This window comes from Varanus komodoensis, unplaced genomic scaffold (genome assembly GCF_004798865.1).
Source record: "Varanus komodoensis strain SLA01 unplaced genomic scaffold, ASM479886v1 scaffold45, whole genome shotgun sequence".
NCBI lineage: Eukaryota > Metazoa > Chordata > Lepidosauria > Squamata > Varanidae > Varanus > Varanus komodoensis.
In genome coordinates, this window is record NW_025336011.1 from 7,954,369 (window position 1) to 7,972,021 (window position 17,653).

The 17,653-nt window shown below is 40.3% G+C and overlaps 1 protein-coding gene across 1 annotated transcript; it reads left to right on the plus strand.

Moving 5' to 3' along the window:
* Positions 1–14,636: 14,636 nt before the first annotated feature.
* LOC123030653 (olfactory receptor 4M1-like) lies at positions 14,637–17,584 on the plus strand (the record flags this gene model as incomplete). Its single annotated transcript, XM_044444757.1, has 2 exons — positions 14,637–15,541; positions 17,566–17,584. Coding segments are annotated over exons 1-2 (924 nt in total), but the record flags the coding sequence as incomplete, so codon positions are not given.
* Positions 17,585–17,653: the final 69 nt, after the last annotated feature.

A 17,653-nucleotide genomic window follows, 5' to 3' on the forward strand; every position in this document is an offset into this window, starting at 1 on the left:
CGGACCTCTCTGGGGAGTGCATTCCATAGATTGGGCGCCACCACAGAGAAAGCCCTCCTCTAAGTACTTACCCTCCTAATAGCCTTCATGGAAGGTTCCCAGAGAAGGGCCTCTCCCGCTGATCTCAAGGGGCGGGCGGGCATATATGGACGTAAGCACTCCTTCAGGTAACCAGAACCCAAGCCATTAAGGGCTTTATAGGTCATCACCAACACCTTGAATTGGGCCAGGACTTCAATGGGGAGCCAGTGAAGCTGATGGAGAACTGGAGTAATGTGTGTTGATCAGCCCTGACTTGGGCTTGGAAATATGTGTGTATGTGTGTGTGATTGGTGCGAAAGCAGTTGCAATTGTCCCTTATGACAGAGCAATTCACAGCTCTGAGAAATGTCATGTCCCTTTGCTCCTCCCATAGGATATGCTTGCTTTTGAAGTATGGAAGGTGCCTAAAGGAAAGCAATGAACATCAGACAATGCCAACTTAGAGGGACTGTAAAGGAGAGCAAAAAGGGAGTCTAGGACTGTCAACTGACTTGGCACCGACATAGAGAGTTCTGTCCACCATCAGAAGCTGCTGAATTTCCAGTTCTTCTACTTGTCCCAAGAAGGATGCCTCTTTACGCATAAATATGGGGTAATCATCTGGGAAAAGAAGGGGGGATTTGGGTAGTGACTTTTCATGAAACCATGCTAACATTACATGATGGCTTGCTTTACTACTTGTGGGATCTGTGATGTCTTATTTCTCTCCCTACATAAAGCCCAAAGGCCTAAAGCCACAAAGCCATAAAGCTCTGTGCAAAAGGACTCTCAAAGTTTTCCACCCTATTTGTAAGCAGAGAAATGGGGAGGGTGCAACATCAGCAAATTTCACCAGGGTGAAGATAATATTTTCTCAAGGGTGGGACTCACCAGTAATCCCATTGCCATGGCTTCCTTTCCCCTTTGGGATTTTCTAGGAGCAGAGTAGCAACAATTGTGTAGGCAGGGTGGCCACCATTTTGCTCAGTTCCTATGCCTAGAATTGTTGCTGGTGTTTGCTGGAGTGTGAGGGAAGACAAACACCACAAATGAAAAATACCTGAAGGAATATCTTTTTCCCTATATGCCCCCCACCCCCTAAGATCTGCAGAAGAGGCCCTACTCCAGGAACCCTCCTTGAAGGAGGTTAGGACAGTGAACACCCAGAGGAGGGCCTTCTCTGCGGTGGCACCCCAACTGTGGAATGCACCCCCCAAAGTGGTTTGCCTGGCGCCAACTTTATATGCTTTTCCGGCACCAGGTAAAAACCTTTTTATTTACCCAATATTTTAAAGTTTAAATAATTTTAATCTGGTTTTATTAATATTATCCTCAGTCATACCTTCTCTTGTTATTATACTCATTGATTGTTGTATTTATTGTTTATTTATATTATACTTTAAGCAGTTCTGAGACAACTGTTGTATAGGATGGGATAAAAATATTTTAAATGCATACATACATACATACATACATACATAAAGATGAAAAAATGGTGAAGAACATTGGAAGAAATTCCTGCAAAGAGGTCTTTTATGTCTAGGAGTGGGGTGGTAAGGAAATATTGTAGAACATTTGTGGGGAGCAGGGAATGAATTCTGAGAAATTTTGGCACAGCTGTACTTATCATTCCTTAAGGTTTAGAAGCTTCCCCATGGTACTCCAGATGTTAGTTTTTCTTGGATACATTTTTTTTAGTCTTTAATGTAGATGTTTATATTACTGCAATTTCCCTGGAAGCCTTGTATTGGGTTTGCAGAGGTTTTATTGTATCGAACCCCAGGGAAGAGGTGGAGTTAGTCCTAAATCTCTCCTCAAATTTCATGCAAGATTTCTTTTTCCATCAAAGAGGGTTGGATTTGTGTTTCTGTCTCATCCTCAGGGTGTGTTATAGTTGATTTTGTATTTTTCCATACTATTTTTATGTATTTATTTTTTAGTAGATTTATATCCCACTCCATTAGCCAAAAAGGCTGTCTGGGTGGGCTACAGGATTATACAATATGCAATAAATACTTAGTTTTGGATTTATTTGCATAGTATTTTTGAGCTTACTTAACCACTGCAGGATGGCCAAGGGTGTTCTCAGTGTTATTTATTTCTAGGAGAGCCCTTTTTGCAGTGGCTTCCAAACTATGAGAGGTCTGCCCTTCTCAGGCATTTTAGTAACAGGAGTTTTGCTGCCATTGTTGCTGCTTTCAAAACAAAACTTTTTCTTGTGTTTTATCTTAGGTTGTGTTGGTTTGGTTTACTTTTTGTGTTGGCTTACACTCACTGACTGCAGCCTGCAGTGAATGGTGGAGGTGATCTCAGCCTCTACCCTTCATTTTCACTAGATGGGTGGGGGGGGGGCAGGGGTTGCCTGCTTTGCAGGTGCATTTTAAATGCTGGCTGATAGTTCTTCTCCTGACCTCTCACATTAGAAATATTCAGCCAAATACTAGATCAGTAAATGTTACAGCAGATCTGGCAAGAGCATCTTTAGACTAGGGAGCTATCACTTGAAGCCTGGAGTGTATGTTTTGGAGATGGGGATACATCTTAGCCCCCTTTCTCCTCTTTTTAATACTTACATTTGCCAGTCACAACATTCAATGCAGAATAATTAGTTTGGGAACTATCTTCAAAGTGTAATAGCAGGACGCAGAGCAACGCAATCTCTTTCCCCATTGTATTTTAGCTGGGAGCTTTGATTTCTTCTCTTCACCCTGTGAAAGAGAAGCAAGGCCAGTGCAGTCATGCTTGTTAAAAATTCCTTGAAAATGTGGGCCAGTGACTGGCATAATGCTCCCCATAATTAGGAAGTAATATGCAGACAAGCTGGAAAGGTTCAGAGGAGGCCAACAAGGATGATCCAGGGACTGGAAACAAAGTCCTGTTAGGAGAGTTTGGAAGAACTGGGTATGTTTAGCCTTGAGAAGAGAAGTCTGATGGGAGATATGATAGTATTCCTTAAGGACATGAAAGGTTGTCATGCAGAGTAAGGCCAGGATCTTTTCAGAAGGACTGATTGTGGAGAATGGAAACTAGGACAATATTGAAATCACTTGATCATCAGTCAGATGGACCACTGTAAACATCTGCAAACTGTGGTAACCATGCAGGGTTACCTCTCATGGTGGGCATAAATGCACAGGAAAATTCAGGGTCAGAATACTGCTGTAACAGTTATTACATTAACAACAAGTTGCAGCTTTGACAAAAGACCAACCTCAGAGAGGGTGTTTTCTGAGTGTTTCTGCAGATGGGGAGAGGAGAAGACAGGCAATGTTTCAGTGTTACTTGTCTCCTTGCAATCCAGGGAAGATTTTCTAGAGTTGGAGAAGCACAGGAGTGACCTTCACCTGTACTCCATGCCTGCACAGGAGCTCCATAATTATCCATGCTTGGAGAGTTGTAGGGAGACACATTGGATTGTACATTGTGTTGGTTTGGGAAGAAAGACCATTCTGCTAATGTGGTACTGAGAGCAAGAGAATGCTTATTTGATCTAGTAATTCTAGGTTCTACAGCAATATTAATACTAGCAATACCCAAGTTATTTGGAGAATGCGTTAAATGACAACATGCTGAATCTAGTGGGTCTTATCCACAGAAATCTGCATATAGGATTAAGAAATAAACTAAAATAGTTTTGTCCAGAGTTTTGCATGAGATATTGGACTATATTCAACATCAAGCTAGCACAGTGGGATAGCACTTTCCCACTGTCTTTCTATGTGGGTTCACACAAGGGTTGCAGGGAGGGGCAGGAAAAATCTTTCCATCCTAGTTCTGTTGACAGGAATACTTCCATCCATGGAATGGCATTAGTTCTGCATCAAGAAATTTGATTCTTGAAACCCATGCCCTTTTTATGTACTCACAAACCCATGGTGCTGGGATTTAGAGGCAATGTTACTGGATCAAGCACATCTACACATAATAACCACTTAGCTGCTTTCCAACTTGTTTATAGAATCAATTGATGAATGGGAGTTACAATACCAATGACTGATTGTCGGGTTTTCCAGGAGAAGAATCACCCTGGCCAGGAGCAACGGCCTTTCCTGGAGAGTCCTCTTGACTCACGCAGCTCTAGTGTGAAGTGTTCTTTTACAAACTTAAACCAGGGCATTTAATATTTATACTCCTTGGTTTTATAGCATTTTAAAAATCCTCCCTAGGAAACAGTCTAACCAGGCAGAAACCAAAAGAAAGGTTTCACCATGTCCCAAGGGTAGTTTAGAAACATGGTACACAATGCACACTAAACCTCTTATCTTAACTTCCTGTTCCAGGCACCAAATATACATGATGGGAGGTAGGCCCAACATTTGCACTGGGAGATGGAATTTGATTTTGGAAAAGAGGCTGATTGTGGCCTACGGCTAACAGACTTGTCTCTAGAGTTGAGCAAATCCGATCTCAAAATGGAGCTCAGCAGTTACCTGAAAGTGAAAACATGTGAAATATAGCTCTTTCTGCAACGTTTTGAAAGATGAATAATGTGATGCTCCTGGGACAGCTCGAAAGGGATGCCCTGTGTCTTCTCATGTTGCCAAATGATAATATTATCTCATTTGAATTGTGAATTTGCCTAACCCACAATGCTGGCAAGTATTATGAATGAAATTGTTCCCATCAGATATTCAATTGCAGCTTGATTTGTCAGGAACTATTCTGTGAGTGCAGGGGAGTGTGCTGTTAGCTTAACAGAGTGATGCTTTCCCCCTAAACATTGTTGTGAGGGTGGAAGGATAGGATGATGATTCAGATTCCTCACTCCAGAGGCCAAACTCTGACCTCAGAGCTGGGAACTGGCATTGGGCTCCTTCTATCCTTTTGCAGCTGATGCAGAATGAACCATTCTCTGAGGTTGGGAGCGGGGGCAAAGAGGAAGGCAGTTTGGGCTGGGTAGGAGGGGACACTGAAAATAAGGTAAAGATGTGTGAGGAATCTATTTTGAAGCTGGGGAGGCAAAGTGAGTAAATCTTGCACAAAACTCAACCTGCAAGCCATTTCTCAAACTCCAACCCACCTCCAGGCAGGTCTAAGCAAATGGTCTGCAAAGAGCATTCATGGATCTTAGGCTTCATGGATGAGTGAGGCTAGCTCAGGAAGTTCTCCAGGGGCCTTGGGAGAAAGGCAAAGGTTTGCTGTGCAGTCATCTTTACAATTCATATTAGAATTCTCAAGAATTGGATGAGTGCCAATAAACTAGAGCTCACTCCGGACAAGGTGGATATACTCTAAGTGGCTGGATTGTCTGCCCAACTGAGTTGTATTTGTCCTGTTTTGTGGTGGTTTGCATTTCCCCTGAAATATCAGGTTGCAGCTGGGAAACACTCTTGAATCCATTCTGATTCCTTGAGACACAGGCGATCTTGATGATTAGGAATGCCTTTTATCCACTCAGATGAACCATGAACCATCTGTGATCTTGCCTGGGCAGAGATAACTTGGTGACAAGAATACACATTCTGCTAACTTGCTGTCCATTAAAATCTGCAGTAATTGTTAAGACTGGATCACATGGGTAGTTTGATTGGTCTCTCTCCTTTTCAACTGTTCTTCACATTTTCTTTCTCCTTCTGTAAAGGATGCAATGCAGAGACAATCAAGGTTTCTTGGAATGCCAGAGTAAGCTCTTGTCTACCACAAGAATATGGATACATCACACTTGTACCACATATCACTCTCCACAAAGCACTGGAGCACTAATGCATTAGCTTTAGGCAGTAGTCTGTCTCTGACTATCGATGCTATAAATCAGCCATTAGCTGTGCTTTGATCCTTGTACATGGAACATGGAGTTAAGAAAGGAAAAGCTTCACATTTACAATCTTCCCTAAAGTAATCAAGAAACTGAGTGGAATCTTTCCTCTGCTTCATGCTTGATCGGAGCTGTTACTGGAGAAAATGGTCAATAAATCATCCTATATAAACCAGGGATGTCCTGAAAACATGAAATTAGCCAGTTTGTTAGTAGCATCTGTTGTGTGCAGAATGTCCTTATGTGCACCTGGCTGACCACCCAGCAAACATCAGCATTTTCCGTATTCAAGTCAAGGCTGACTAGATGTTTAGAGCTGTTTTCTTCAGCTATGTAGCTGCCTAAGCAACTAAACTCCAGCATTTCTGTACATGTCCTAAGATTTGAAGGTTCAGGGTGCAAACTTACGCATGCTTAGAAAGGGAAAAGTCCCATGAATCTCAGCATGCTGTTGGCAGAAGGACTTTTTCTGTTCAGAAAAAAAGATTCACATTAGTTCATATTTCTGTGAATTGGACTCACCCATCCCACAGTGGAAGAGCTTTCCCTAAGTCACGTGGGTTCACTGCACTTGCAGAGTCCTTTTGTATTAATTTCTTTTTTGCTTTCCATAACTTTATGCAACGTTAGTCACAGAGGAATCAAAACACCAACAAAACAATTCTCAGGAACTCTAATTCATTTGAGTGTGGATTTCTCCAACATCCCTAGTAGTTTGACCCTTAAACAGATTCAACTAGATGCTTTATTTTGGAAACATAATACTATCCCTGATAAAAGCATTGTGAGTTGTGGAGAGAAGCATATCACTGGGGATTCATTAGACAAACGTGACTGCCTTTTCCCTTCTTCTTAAGCAGTAGAATTAGAACTTGAATAAAAAGTACTGTTAATGGTGGTTCTGAAACTGCTGGGGACAGTCATATATTATTTTCAAATTTCAACCTAAATTTCAAAGCTAGATCAAAGTGAATCATCTGGGAATTCTGTTTTTCTCTTATTTTATTTCTGGAATACAGTGGCTATAGAAGAGAGCTTTAAATCTAGATCTAGCACCCACTATCCAGTCTTCCATGGACAGGGAAATGCCAGGCCCTCAGGCTTCTCAAGGGCTGCTGTGCTGCACCTCAGTTTTATTTCCTTCTTCACTGATAATACTGCCTGAGTCTGAAAAGCTGGGATAGACAGATCTATAGAGTTCATGCTCATGAAAGTTCCCATTTTCCACTGCCAAGCTCATTCCATTCTGTTTTCTGAACAGTTTTTAAAATGTTTTTGTACATTTTTCAAATGGGAATCCTAAGTGATATGATATCACATGCACCTTATTCATTAAAATTATATACCATCCTTAAAGTCTTTGATTTATGTAATAGAGCTATCTCCCCCTACTTGGTGCTCTTCAGATGGGTGGAATTACACATCTGCAGGAGACCAAATTGGGGAAAACTGCTGTAGAGAGCATCAAGTTCTATATCATCATTAATGACAACAATGCATGCACAAGTGCAGAAGAAGAAACTCTGCCACAAATTCAGAAGATATCATCCAAAATATAGGTGTTGTTGGGAAAGTTCAAATGAATCCTCAAATAAAAAGGTATGCTTTTGCATGTTCTTTAATATAAAATCTGGCATCAGTGTCTTTGCTCCTCTACATGTCTGGGAAAAGCAGGCAGCCCCAGGGGCTCCATTATTCATGCATTCTCTCACAGAATTGGACAAGCCATGGGGAAGCTGTGCTTCCTTTGCAATGTAAAAATACCTAGGCAGCTCTCCTTTGTCTTAAGGAATTCTGTATCTCTCATTGCAAAAATCACAACATTTAAACCTGTTAGATTTATGTAACTCCTGATTGTGTTGTTTGATATCTGTTACTCAAACCTCCAATGGGTCATGATGTTTTTTCTGATGCCTATAATGATTTCTCAATGTTTCTAAAGACCCTGTGCCTAGGGTTGGATAAGTCCATAGGACTCTTTAATGAAGTCGAAATCTGGCAACAGGGGTGATGCTCTGATTTATACAGTTATCACATGCCAATTTCTATCATTGGCAGCTATTCTGCTTTAAGGTTGCTGACTGATTATTTCCAAGTGGTCAATCTATTTCTAAGACCATCACTTTAAATCTGTTTGCTTCCTATGATATCTTATCACCACAAATTTTATTTTGCACAGGTGAACCTACCTATGTGGAAGGAGCACTTCAGGTAGAGCCCAGAAGCACATGAGATGCGTCCTCACAATCCACAGGTCTTTGGGGGATCTTTGTGCACTTTCTATAGTGATTGTCCAACCTTGTTACCAAGAAGTTGAAAACTCCTCTGGCCATCTAGGTACTGTCTAACACTGTCAGACTGCAAGGTAAAGTATCTTTCCATACTATAGATTTCATTGTGCATCTTCCAAATCTGCATATATCAATTTGCTGCATTTATGTTTTCTTTACACAGCACATAATGTATGGACTTCCAACTCCACTCTGGGTTTTGCTCTGAACTCCATTTGGGAGGTACAAATTCAGTAAATCTGTAGAAAGCCCTAAGTGCAGTTAATTTGGGTCCTGGTTACCTGAAGGAGCGCTTACATCCATATTTGCCCAGTCGCCCCCTGAGATCGGCGGGAGAGGCCCTTCTCCGGGAGCCCTCCGTGAGAGAAATTAGGAGGGTGGCTACTCGGAGAAGGGCTTTCTCAGCGGTGGCGCCTAAGTTATGGAATGCGCTCCCCAGAGAGGTCCGCCTGGCGTCATTATTTGTTTTTCGGCGCCAGGCTAAGACCTTTTTATTTAAGCAACATTTTAAATGCTAAATACAATTGAATTTTATCTGGCCAGGGCGGCTTATTTTATAATGTGAGTTTTAATTAAGATTATTTTATATGGATTTTAACTTGTTTTATCTATGTTGTAAGCCGCCCCGAGGCTTCGGCGAATGGGGCGGCATAAAAATGTTTTAATAAATAAATAAATAAATAAATAAATTTCTTAAGCAGTTCTATTCCACAAAAATGACTTGATCTTCACACAGTTTGCTTCAACAACAAAATCAGTGGTGAAGCTAGTGATGTCTTATATCAATCCTGCTTGCTCCATATTCTGTTCACAACTTGCAGAAGACAGGATTTCCCACAAGTATTATGGTTTGGGTACTTGTCTACTATACTGACTGGTAGACTTTTGAATGAAGCTAGTCTTCTGAACAAGAATGAATAGATGCATTCCTGTCGCTCTTTCTCCATTTCTCACTTTTCTCATCTGAAGTACAGTTTGCCCTGAGTTCACAATTTACAAAAGACAAATTTGGTTGAATTTCTTCTGAGATAGCCTTTTTAGCCTTATGTTAGGTATACACACACATTTGAAATATTGTTCCTAATATAATGCATTTCCATGTTAATTTACTGAATACTTACAGTTTTGTACACATTTTTGATAGGAGAGCACCATGACAAAATGAGGTTCAGAAAATTAACTGAGTTTAGGTTCATATATTGGGCTGAAATGGCAAACCTATCAAAATTAGCATTCAAATGTGGACCAAATTAAGTTCTCCATATTCCTAGTATCAAGCTTCTTTTCTTTTCATTTATGGTATCTTGTTCCCTTTGCTCTTCATTAAAGATATTTAAACCCCCCAATAATTCTTTGTGCAGTCTGTGCAATACCTTCATCATCTATTAGAAAAATACTTTATCCACAGCTAATACTATGATAACATTTGAACATTGTCCAAAGCTTACTTCTCCCACAAAGTAATGGAGAAGCAGAGTCTTTGGTTAGACATCTGATTACAATCCTATATTAACACTATATTCACCAAAACCTGAAGAAAAAATGAATTTGCCTTTTCATTTCTGTTGATTTAATTCTATTGTTATATTTTAAATATTTACATCCCTATTAACCTTTATTATGCTTTTAATTTTAGTTTTAAACTGTGTTTTTAAGCATATATTCCATCATGTTGTATTATATGGCTTTAATTGCTATAAACCGACCCACACACTTTAGCTATTGGGAAGAATAAAAAGGTAATAATTTAAAAAAATCAATTGAATGTTTTTACACATTCAATCAAAAAGCTTAATCACATGATTCTGTGTAAAATGCTTTTCAGTGTCTACAAAGAAAACAGTTACTGAAAATGCATGTGTAACACTAATGTTCATGGCCTAAAGTATTGATCAAATGATGTGTTGATTCTCTCCACTAGATGAATGTTCAAAAGCTAGTATGGATGAATCAAACTGTAATCACAGAATTCCTTCTCAGTGGATTTGGAGATCTCCCAGATTTGCAGGTTCTTCTTTATCTGTTGTTCCTCATCATCTACTTCACAATGGTGGCAGGGAATGTAATTGTTCTTATATTGGTTGCCTCTGACCATCATCTACATACCCCCATGCATTTCTTTCTTGGGAATTTGTCTTGTTTGGAGACCTGCTACAGCTCAACCATCCTCCCCAGAATGGTGGCCAGTTTCCTGATTGGGAACCAAGGTGTTTCTGTTGATACCTGCATTGCACAGTTATGGGCTTTTGGTTTTTTGGCTGCAGCAGAATGCTACCTCCTGGCAGCCATGTTTTATGATCACTACTTGGGAATTTGTTGAACACTCCATTACACAGTCATTATGAATTTCAAGGTTTGCCTCCAACTTGTGGCTTGATCGTGCATTAGTGGTTTTGTGATCAATATTATCTCATTAAGTTTTATAATTCAATTAACTTTCTGTGGCCATAATGACATTGAGCATTTCTTTTGTGATTTTCTTTCATTGATGAAGTTGGCCTGCAGTGGGGCACAATTTGTAGAATGAATATAGGCTGTTCTGTCTGCACTCTGTGCTCTGCCATCATTTGTTTTAACCATAGCATCACATGCCTACATCATCACAGCCACTCTCGGCATCCCATCTACCACAGGGAGGCAAAAAGCCTTCTCTACCTGCTCTTCCCACCTCATTGTGGTGACCCTTTTCTATGGTACGCTCATCATAGCGTATATTTTGCCTGACGCCAGTGAACTGAGACAGCTCTACAGAGTCTTTTCTGTCTTTTACCCCATCCTAATACCTCTGGTCAATCGCCTCATATACACCCTGAGGAACAAAGAGGTGAAGGAGGCCTTGAGGAGAGCAGCTGGCAGGTGTGCCAGTCAGGTAGGATAGAAGGCCTTCTCAGGCATTCATGGACAATGAGAGTAGGGCAGCGGAAGTACAACTGTAACCCCCACCAGCATCAGAGCTCACTATGGGCAGTGAAGAACTTGTGCTGAATAACCAGAGGTCTGTGGGCATCATGGTCAGGACTGGCTCCAGGTGCATGGAGTGCATGCAAAAAGGAAACAAGATGGCTATTTCACTTTTATAGTTCCCCAATTGCATCTCCTTACTGTTAACAAGTGCTGTATTCAAAGGCAAACCTTCTAATATTGCTGCATTTGAAATGAAAAAGTCTGAAATCCAGGATGTGTGCAAATCTGGTAAATCTGTTTGAAAATGTCAGCTGAATTTCTCATTTTTTCCTAGTGAATAAAATAAATGGGTAAATGAATGCCTGAATAAAGGCATAGCATGGTCTAAATCTGAAAATACTTGCTAAGACATTCCCATTTGTAGCCAATATTGATTCCATCCATTAGTTTAACATTTCTTTACAGGTTTCTTTCACACACATACAAAAATCAAAGTAACTTTCCTGTACATAGTTGCTTCCATGTCAGAGGCATCCAGGGGGCAGAATACAATCCTGCTGTTGTGTCTCTAAGGCTATTTCACCTGCAGTGCCATAGGAAGTTAGTCCTTCCTAAAGCAACCTTGGAATCAAGGAGAGTTATTCCTTTCCAGATTGGGAGATGTCCATGGAATTTCCTTCTTCTAATTCCACTGGCCTACCCATTCTATAAATCACTGGTCCCACTTTTTCCTGGTTGCTTCCAGAATGGCCAGCCTCCCATTCTTCTAGTATTTGGTCTCACTAGTTACATGGGCAGCGGCGAATACTTCTCTTGGCTTCCTGAAAAGTGGATTTGGCTGAGAACTCAGGTATGGGGAATACAGGCCATTACCTATAGCACTTCTTAAAGTGGCTTCAGAATGCACACACTCTTTCCACTCCTAATGTTCCCAGTGTCACAGGAAAAGAAAGCTGTGAAATGTACACATCATTTAAAGGAGGACTAAATGATGAACCAAGTTGGCACATAGTTAATATCCAACAGATGGCAGCATAGGAAAAGAAATTTCACCCCTGTGAAAACTGTGTCATGACTTGTGTTTCTGATAAGTGCTACAAGGTGAAAACCTCCATCCCAGCCTGCCCTGTTTTGTCTAAATTTGGATGCTGATAAATCTCACAACTTTTTTTTGCACATTTCTATCAAACTAAAATGTGAAATGTGATGTTCTCAACTCAGAAAAAATAGCAAATCAGAGACACAATTTATAGTGATAGTGTGGTCCTTAAGAGTTGTAGTTTCCCAACCTTTGGAAGCTCAAGTGAGCATGGAAAGCCCTCCACATAACATGTGAACTGAGTGTTTCTAATTTTGTTTCGCCTATTTCTTTAATGTAATCCCAATTTTGCCCTCCCCTTGCATTGGCTGTCTGCTTGCTTCTGAGCCCAAATCTAGCTATAAAGCCATAAATGGCCAAGGACCCTAATACCTGAGCAAGCAGCTCCCTTAGTGAACACCACCATCATCATCTGAAGTCCTCTTCCAAATGCCACCTCTGAGGGCATTCTTGGTGGGTCCCCCAATTTTTGAATGCTTCCCCACTGAGGTCAGCCTGGCATAAACATGGCCACTTTACATCACCAGGTCAAAACTTCCATCTGCTCTCAGACATTTGGCACCATACACTGTTTTTTTCTTTTAATTGGTCCTGGAATGTTTATTGCTGACAGTGAAGGGGTTTTTTTCTCTTGTGAATGGTCTTAAACTTTATTGTATTTTTATGGTTTTAATCTTTGGAAACCACTACAGAGCTTTCTCTGTTGGGTGATGTGAATATTTCATTTATCAAATGAAATGAAAATGTGTGTTCATCCATGGATTTGCAGATGTTCAACATTTCCAGAACACCAGAATGCCCTAAGAGATAGCAGTTGTATCTTGTCTTTAACTCCAAAGGTAACACCTTGGGGATTTTTTTCTTCTCTACCTATCTTGTGGTGAATCCAGAGGGTCTAAAGAGTCTGAAAACTAAAGCTATTTGCTTATCCATGTTGCAAAAGTTAGCATCACTTGAGCAATTACCTTCCTTGTGGATGAAGACAAGTATCATTATTGCTTAAAACAAGGACGGCTGCTTAGGAGAGCTTCAGGGAAATGAGCCTTGCATAAACATATCTATTAGCTCTTGAAAAAATAAAATAAGTCACTAGAGATGCCTTTTGTTTGCTCATTTGTTTCATTCATTCCATTGAAGGAAAATTCTGAAGCTACATATGGATTGCCACTGAAGGCAGACAATTGTGTTTTTCACAGGACAGCACAAGAATAACAAGGTGGGCATTTGCTTGATTAATGGATTTTAGCACTGCATCAACGAAGTAGTGATGTTTATAGAATAGATTTATGATTCCAAGAGCATATGGACAGCAATATTTCCTTTGTTCGTTTCATCAAACATGCAATTATAAAATCAGTCCATCTTCCTCTTCCCTGCCTTTCATTCTGTGATTGGCTTCTTGCTTTATTCTTTAACCCTTTCTTAGGGCAGGAAAAAACTTCAGTTTCCTTACTTCAGTTTCCTTACAACTAGAACTTGAGCAATGCAATATCTAGAAATAAGATACACACACCCCTGCCACTGCTAGAATAATCAAACTATTTTCAAACAACTTTAAATTCAAGCAAGAAAAATTGTCAAAGTGTGCTTTTGATCTCAAAATGGTTTACTGAAATTAATCACACTTTTTTTATTTATTATGAAGCAGAAGAAATGTTATACTGTTGTTTGTTTCCTGAGGCTTAGCAATAGAATGTTATATATCTGGGAATAATTCAATTAACACCTCTAATTGTAACATTTAAAGTTAGGCTTGTAACTTTCTGTATAAGGTTTTCAATATAGCTGTAATTGTGAATATACAGCTCAAGTGCCTATTACATCTTCTGCCATAGATATGAGATGCTAAATGACATCTTCATCTCACCCAGGCAATGTTTGCTTAATCAAATGCTACTTTTCTTTATCTAAGGTGGAACACGACATAGTTTTCTTAAAAAATGAACAAACTTAGATTGGAAGGGTAAAAAGAATTGTGTTAATTAACAATTCAGCACTGCCAGCCTCAAAGGAGGAATACTCCTAATGATCAGATATAACCTTTGCTAAAATGTTAGGAAGTCAATTAATCAGAAACTTGTTTTGTGCAAGACGAAGCAAAGCTGATTAAAGCTGATACTCATATATAATATGCATATCTAAGCAATAATCATATCTACTTCAGAGTAAGCTCCAATGAACTCAGCAGGACTTGCTTTTCAGTAGGCATACATATTTTCTGATATGTAACATACATGGTGACTGTAGATAATTCCTTTTACAAACTCTAACCCCTTTTCCTGTTAGGTTTGGTAGTGTCTACATAATACAGTGCATACTTAATAAAGTGTGGTGTGGTGCTTAAAGTGTTGGACTGGGGGCCCAGGGGATCCATCTTCTAGTTTCCATTTGGTCATGAAGCTAGTTAGGCAACTTTTGATCAGTCACTGACTCTCAGCTTAACCTATTTGAAGGACTGTTGTTATGAAGATAAAATGATATGGAGAAGGACTATATAATTTGCCTTGGATTTATCATAACAGGAAAAAGGTGGAATATAAATGTAATAATAATAGAAGAAGAAGACATGGAGCAGAAGAACATTTCAGAAGTATCAGGATTTCTTCTTCTAGGACTATCTCAAGTCAAAGAAGTTCAATTTGCTCTTTTCTTGGTGTTTATACTCTTCTATTTGTTGATCTTGCCTGGGAATATCCTCATCATTGTTACCATCTGGATGGACCACCACTTGGCTTTCCCAATGTACTTTTTCCTAGCCAATCTAGCCTTCCTTGACATTTGCTACTGCTCTGTCACCCCACCCAAGATGCTAGCAGATTTCCTAAGTGAGCACAAGACTATTTCCTATGGAGGATGCATGTGCCAGCTCTTTTTCCTGCATTTCTTGGGAGCAGCTGAAATATTCCTACTGATGGCCATGGCCTATGACAGGTATGTTGCCATATGTAGACCACTTCAGTACCTATATCTTGTGAGCAGAGGTGTGTGTTGCACCTGGGTGGGGGTTTCATGGCTTGGGGGATTTGTTCATGCAATTATCCTGGTCCTTTTGACCCATCAGCTCCCCTTTTGTGGCCCCAATATCCTGGACAATTTCTTTTGTGATATCAATCAGGTCATCAAACTGGCCTGCACTGATACATACATGGTAGAGATCCTAACTTTCATCAACAATGGTCTTGTTATATTGACCTCCTTCACACTTTTACTGATCTCATATGCAATACTTATGCTCAAACTAAGACCTAGTACTACCCAAGGCAAAGTTTCATCCACCTGTGTCACCCACATTATTGTTATCTTTGTGATGTGTGCTCCAGCCATCTACCTCTACATATACCCTTTGGAGCCCTTACCCATGGACAAGATGGTGGCTGTCTTCCATACTGTGATCTTCCCCTTGCTCAATCCTATGATCTACACAATGAGGAACAAAGTAATCAAGAGCTCCATGAAGAAATTAATCAAAAGGCACTTTCTCTGGATCACAAAGTGAAAAGAAGGAAGAAAACTGGGAGGAGTAAAGCACAGGGCCCAGAGTTGTGTTTCTTCAGCCAAATGAAATGCGTATACCCAAACATTTGCTCCAATGACAGGGGTGAATCCAGACTTTTTATTTATTTATTTATTTAAAACATTTTTATGCCGCCCCCATCACAACAAAGCCTCGGGGCAGCTCACAACAAGAACAAAATACTCAGCCATAACAAATTATACAATAAAAATGTTAAAACCTAGTAAACTTAGTAATAACTAGAATAAACCTCCTGAAATAAATAGGGTTTATTTATTTATTCAATTATTAATTATTCATCTACATTCCATACTTGCATTTTCAGAGTAGGAACAATGTGTAGAGCATTGCTGAAATGTTTACAGTTTTCCAGATGGGTTAAAAATGACTTCTAACCATTGATCTAGTTATACATGAGGTTTTATATGCCAACTGTACTAAGATATACACTCCCTCCACACTAATTTCTGGTGTCTGCAGTATAAGTACCCTGTGAGGTCCAGTTAGTGGCAAAGACAGATTTGGATAATCGATGCTCTTAACAATCACAAAGGGGTAGTAGATATTGCTTTCTCACCATGGTCTGTTTGGTGCCACCTGTGGTCTTTTACCCTAGGAAAACTGACCTGATCCATTTAGAAGGAGCTTTCCAAATGGCAAGGCTGGCACACTTCATTGTGCCTTTGGACATGCTATCTCTCGGCATTCATCAGAAGTGCCTGCATCCAAAGGTTCAGCACTTCCAAGATCCACTGTTCTGCTGGCCCATCAAAAGCTAAATACAGGGCAGCATTCAACCAAAGCCAAACAAATAGCAACTCATTCCACTGGTGCTCATGATCCATCTCAGGGACAACAACTGAGCTATGTGATCAACCCAATCTTGGATTGATAAGTAAGATTTTGAGATGACTGCAAAGCATGCATGCAAAGACAGAGTGTGTATGACGTGGCAAACCATGCAGCATGAGCTGATTGCCTGGGTCCCACCATGTGCCCATCAGATGGTTGGGCACATTGTGGTCCATGTCTACCTCTTCATCCTCCTGCAGATATTTCAGAGGACCCTGGCAGTTTTGTTAAGCCAAAACAGTTTTTCCTTACTGTATAACTTATATAGCAACCCTTTCCCTCTTCAACATTTTGCCCAAAGCAAAATCAACCATATTATCAGCAGAACAAAAATGTGAGGTGGGGTGTTACTCCAAAACTGTGTGGTATGCTGTAAACTAAATAATGCTTCAACATTTCTAGTTTCTGCATTCTGCTTCCTGACAAACAATTTGCCCATGATTCTCAGGGGCATGTCAAGTCCAGGGCATCTGGGCTGACATTGTGCTCTATCAAGTGCAAAGCACTCTGAACAGTTTCATGACCCACCACCTAAATTACTGTGGGAGGGCCAGATCTCTGTGATCCCACCCCTGTGATTAGCAGTGCAATGGAAGTGCAAAAGGATGCATTCCCCAGATAAATCAGGTACAGTGGATTCTTCCCCCTCACACCCAATACTGCAGTCTCAAGACTTGTGTAAGACTCCAGGGAGGCTACCCACCTCCCCTTTCATTTTGGGAAGACAGAGTGAGAGCTACGGCTAGTGGGCTCTATCCTCATTCAAAGAGCCCTGCTTTCCGCTTGCCCACAGTTGCATTTGTGTCAGTGCGTGGGTGGGGCCATTGTGGCAACCAGAGGTTTATGAGATGCTTATTTCAGCTCAGTTTTGATCAGGACACTCACAGGTTGCACCTACCTGACCAAAAATGGACTGGGACATGATGTATAATTAAAAGAAGCGTGCATTTCTGAGCTTGTGGTGCGAGTCACACACTCTCAAACACACATTTGACAGCATGCATGCATTTCAAAATTAGTTTTGAAAAATGTGCACAAATGCACTTTTTTATTGAGGAGAAATATATACATTTCAAAGTTGCACACAATTGATGCATGTACAAAAATAGACATGGTTTGCATGCAAAAGGAAGAAAGAAAGAAAGAAAGAAAGAAAGAAAGAAAGAAAGAAAGGAAGGAAGGAAGGAAGGAAGGAAGGAAGGAAGGAAGGAAGGAAG